The sequence below is a fragment of the Bubalus kerabau genome, chromosome 1, assembly GCF_029407905.1.
Source record: "Bubalus kerabau isolate K-KA32 ecotype Philippines breed swamp buffalo chromosome 1, PCC_UOA_SB_1v2, whole genome shotgun sequence".
NCBI lineage: Eukaryota > Metazoa > Chordata > Mammalia > Artiodactyla > Bovidae > Bubalus > Bubalus kerabau.
Window position 1 is genome coordinate 182,088,220 of NC_073624.1, and position 5,335 is coordinate 182,093,554.

Consider the following 5,335-nt stretch of genomic DNA (forward strand, 5'->3'; position numbering starts at 1 on the left):
ATCCTTGTGATGAAAGATAATTATCTTTATTGTTTGAGCATATTAAGAGTCAGGATTTCTTTGTTTTATTAGAAAGAAAAATTTCCTCACTGATCAACTTCAAATATTCTACAATCATTTCAAACTACTGAGATAATCTAATCACAAAATTTTATGGATAATGAAGTCAAGTGTTATGGATGCTAATGTTGCCTAACATATGTCCAATTTACCAGTGACTGGTCTTAAAGATTCCTGAACTGAGGTGTGAAAGATCAACCACAATGTCTTGTAAATATGCTTTACTCTGGGGTACAATTTACATGGTGTCATCCAAGGAATCAGGCAGAATCTATTTCTGCATGACCACAGACTTGTTTAAATTCTGTCCTAGACATACCCACCTTTTCCCACTTCCCTCGTGCTGGGAACATTCCCCACAAAATTACTATACCATGAACCTCTGCCTCAGATTCAGCTTCTATTGGCTCTAACCAAAACCTTGTATTAGAGAATGGAAAGTTTATGTCAAACATCAGAGAGCTAGAAAATGACACAATCATAGAGTAGTAGGTACTCTACTGAAGAGTTTCCTCAAAGCTCCCTTCATGTCTCTGTTCCTCAGGCTGTAGATGAAGGGGTTCATCGTGGGAGTGACCACGGTGTACATCAATGAAGCCACTGCAGTCTTCCTGGGAGAGTCAGGAATTGCAGAACAAATGTACACTCCAAAACCTGTCCCATAGAATAAGGACACAACTGAGAGGTGAGACCCACAGGTAGAAAAAGTTTTATACTTTCCACCCGCTGATGATTGTCTCAAAATAGAGAAGACTATTTGAGTATAAGAGAAAATGATTCCAAAAACAGGAATGCCACCTAATAGGCTAATTGCAAAATAAAGAAGAGTATTATTAATGAGAGTATCAGAGCAGGCAAGCTTGATGACCTGAACAACTTCACAGAAGAAGAGGGAGATTTCCAGTTCCTTGTAGAAGGATAGTGGCAGCACCATCAGAGTGTGGAGCAGGGCATTCCCAACGCTAATGAACAAGGAGAGTAGGGTCAGCATAACACAGAGGTGGGGGTTCATGATGACTGTGTACCTCAGTGGGTGACAAATAGCCACATAGCGGTCATAGGCCATTGCTCCAAGGAGAAAACTTTCCCAACAAACCAAAGTCAGGACAAAAGAGATCTGAGTGAGGCAACCTGTGTAAGTGATGCTTTGACTCTGTGCTTGCATGTTCACCAGGATCTTTGGGATCAGGGTTGTGCTTAAACCAATGTCTGTAAAGGACAGATGGGAGAGAAAGAAGTACATGGGGGTGTGGAGGTGGGAGTCAGAGATGACAGCCAGGATGATGAGCAGGTTTCCCAGGACAGTGACCAGGTACATGGACAGGAACAGGTTGAATAAGATGGTCTTCAGTTTTTCATTCTCTGTCAGTCTCATGAGAAGAAATTCAGAAACAGCTGTTTGGTTTTTGGGTTCCATGATGTTGATGAATCTGGTGAATAAGATGTGGTAACAAGATAATAAAATGTGTAGTCACTAGGGAAACAGCAGTAGTGTTACAAGAAGCATAAACCATCTTGGGAATGGAAAGAGACTAAAGGAGTGGGGAGGGGAAGGAAAGCCTTCTGCATGCATACTTATGTGTTATGTTAAAAAAAAATCCTAAAGGAAATCAATCCTGAATATTCATTGGAAGGACTGATGCTGAAGCTCCAATGCTTTGGCCGTGTGATGCAAAGAGCTGACCCATTGGAAAAGAACTTGATGCTGGAAAGATTGAAGGCTAAAGGAGAAGGGGGTGGCAGAGGATGAGATGGTTAGGTAGCATCACTGACTCAGTGGACATGAATTTGAGCAAGCTTCAGGAGATAGTGGAGGACAGAGGAAACTGTCATGATGCATTCCATGGGGTTGCAGAGTCAGACATGACTAAGTGACTGAGTAACAATAAAAATACCCAGCAGAGCATAAACAGTTCTAGAAAAGGTTACCTACCCCTTGGTTGGTTTTTAAAAATATTTATTGGTATTCATAAATCAGAGATGCTTAATTATTGATGCAAAATAAAAAAGAAGTATGAAGATGACATAAGTTATGAAAAGTGACTTGGTCTAATCATCTGGGGTGGAAAGTGGAAAGTGGAGTTGCTCAGTCGTGTTCGACTCTCTGCGACCCCATGGACTGTAGCCTACCAGGCTCCTCTGTCCATGGGATTTTCCAGGCAATAGTACTGGAGTAGGCTTCCATTTCCTTCTCCAGGGGATCTTACCAACCCAGGAATCGAACCCGGGTCTCCGGCATTGTAGACAGACGCTTTACTGTCAGTGCCACCAGGGAAATCTGGGGTATGTACTCTTTTTATAGCTTTTTCAGGATAAAGTTGTACCCAAATACCTGTCCTCATTTCCAAACATTCACTAAGGATCATTAGGTTACCTGGCTGGCATCGCAGTGAAATGATGTCTGACATCTGTGATATACCAAACCAAAGATCTGTCCTTAGGAAGAAAAGGGTCTGAGTGAGTCACCAGCTTCTGGGCAGGAAGGGTCATCTATGGTAGGACTCTATGTGCTGCTTATATCCAAGGAAAGGACTGTGGATAGAAGTGGTAGCAGATAGATTGCAGTCTTGAACCCTAGAGATTCAATTTCCAAAGCTCCTTGTTAACCAAGCAATTTAATGTTGCTGTGATCCCAGGAGAGTGCAAATACTTAAGAAGATTCTACATGGGAAAATTCAGGATGGCTGCTTTCCTGACTCTGTGAGCCCAAGTGTACACTGTCTACTTTTCTGCTCGTGTCCATTTCTAAGTTTTTCATAGAATTGTAAAAGGTTACAGGATCAAGGCAAAACACTAGTGTGCAAGCATACTCTCAGTTCATTTAGTTAGATTTTACCCATTATCTAATAAGTGGGGTTGGTATCCCATATTCATATTAATTAAACTATCTTTTGTCTTTAAAGAATTTAATATTTTCATGTGCTTGTGAACCTGCCTGCCAATGCAGGAGACATAAGAGACACGGGTTCAATCCCTGGGTCATAAAGATCCCCTGGAGGAGGGCATGGCAACCCACTCCAGTATTCGTGCTTGGGGAATCCCATGGCCAGAGGAACCTGCAAACTACAGTCCATAGGGTCAAAAAGAATCAGACACGAGTGAAGCAACTTAACATGCACACATCAATTTATTTCCTCTATTGTTCACTGCTACTGTATGAGATGTGTTAACCTACAATTTTCTGGATATAGTAAAACCAACAGGAAACAAGATATTGTTGTAACTTCATCCCTTACTACTTTAACCTCACTTCCTTCAAACACATAAAATAACAGAAAAACAAATGAGATATAAAATTTTAAAAGCTAAAGCAGAAGTGGAGATTTGTTATTGAGAAATGAGAATGAACATAAGAATTATGGACAGTGTTTGAAACCATGACTGTGAGCTTAGAGCAACAGCAAGTTTCAAAAGAAGCCTCCCAGACAGAACTGAACCAAGCTATGTGATGGCTTGGTGGCTGGATTATTGATGCCAAAAAAATAGAGAGACAGGAACACAAGCATAAATGAAAACATCACACCAAAAGGGAAGAAACTTAGAGAATATGAAAAGAACAGAGAACTACAAAAACAACCAGAAAGCAAGTAACAAAATGGCAATAAGTACATACCTATCAAAGAGGTTCCCAAGTAGCTTAGGAACATCTCCTGGAGAAGGAATGGCAACCCACTCCAGTTTTCTTGCCTGGGAAATCCCTTGAATGGAGGAGCCTGGCAGGCTACTGTCCTTGGGGTTATAAAAGACTCAGACATGACTTAGCTACTAAACAACAGCAACATACCTATCAATAGCTTTAAATGCCAATGAACTAAATACACCAATAAAAGACATAGGGTTGCTTATTGGATAAAATAACAAGATCCACCTATATGTTGCTTACAAGAGACTCACTTCAGAGCTAAAGAACACAGACTGAACGTGAGGGAATGGAAAAGATATCCATAAAAATAGAATTAAAAAGAAAGCTAGTATAGCAATATTCATATCAGACAAAGTAGATTAAAGTAAGTCTATAATAAAAGACAAATAAGGACATTATAAATACAAAAAATCAATAAAGAGGATTTAATACTCACTAACATATATGCACCTAATACTTAAGAATCTAAATATATAAAGCAAACAATAACAGATAAAGGCAGAATTTCACAATAAAACAATAATAGTAGATGACTTTAACACTTCACATACATCAGTGGACAGATTATCCACACAGAAAAATCAATAAGGAAATAATGGCCTTAAATGACATATTAGACTAGTGGTAATCTATATGTATCTATAAGATATTCTATCCCAAAACAAGAGAATACACATTCTTAAAAAATTTTTTTTAATTTTATATTGGGATATAGTTGTTTTACAATGTGTTAGTTTCAGGCATATTGTAAACTGATTTATTTATACATATACATATATATCCATTCTTTATCAGATCTTTTCCCATACAAGTTATTATAGACTATTGAGTGGAGTTCCTTGTGCTATATAGTGGGTCTATATTGTTTGTCTATTTTATACACAGTGATATGATGCACATTCATTTCAAGGGCACATAGAACATTCTCCAGTATATATCACCAGCCAGGTCACAAAAGATGTCTCAACAAATTTAAGAAGGTAGAAACTATACCAAGCATCTTTTCCAACCACGTATGAAACTAGACATCAATTATGAGAATAAAAATGGAAACTGATTATGAGGAAGCACTGTGCAAATTAAATTGTGCAATAGCGTAACTAATGAAATACAACCTTAAGTAAACAGAATTGAGGCAAGTTCTTCTAAGCAATCAAGGAAGAGGTAATATTAAGAATAAAGGTAAGGACTTTCCTGGTGGTCCATTGGATAAGAATCCCCCTTGCCAATGCAGAGAACATAGAATTCGATCCCTGGTCCGGAAAGATTGCACATGTCACAGAGAACTGAGCCCATGAGCCACAACTCCTGAGCCTACGTGCTGCAACTACCAAAGCCTGTGCACCTCGAGCTTGCGCTCTGCAATGAGAGAAGCTACGGCAATGAACAGCCCATGCACTGCGACAAAACTAGCCCCTGCTCACTGCAACTTGAGAAGGACTGCACACAACAAAAAAGAAAATAAAGTAGAATAAAGGTATGATTTTAGAAAATATAGAAAAGGATATCCTCTATCTCATTTCATAAGGCCAAAACAACCTGGATACCTGACGCACACAAGTTTAGAAGAATGGAAAATCACAAGGCAAAATTACTAACACTTTTTTTTAAAAAATTAAATCTAACAAAGAA

General features: G+C 38.9%; 1 protein-coding gene across 1 annotated transcript; it reads right to left on the bottom strand.

Moving 5' to 3' along the window:
• Positions 1 to 538: 538 nt before the first annotated feature.
• On the bottom strand, positions 539 to 1,477 carry LOC129642013 (olfactory receptor 7G1-like). Its single transcript, XM_055566577.1, has one exon. The coding sequence runs from the start codon at positions 1,475 to 1,477 to the stop codon at positions 539 to 541; it is 939 nt and encodes a 312-aa protein (XP_055422552.1).
• Positions 1,478 to 5,335: the final 3,858 nt, after the last annotated feature.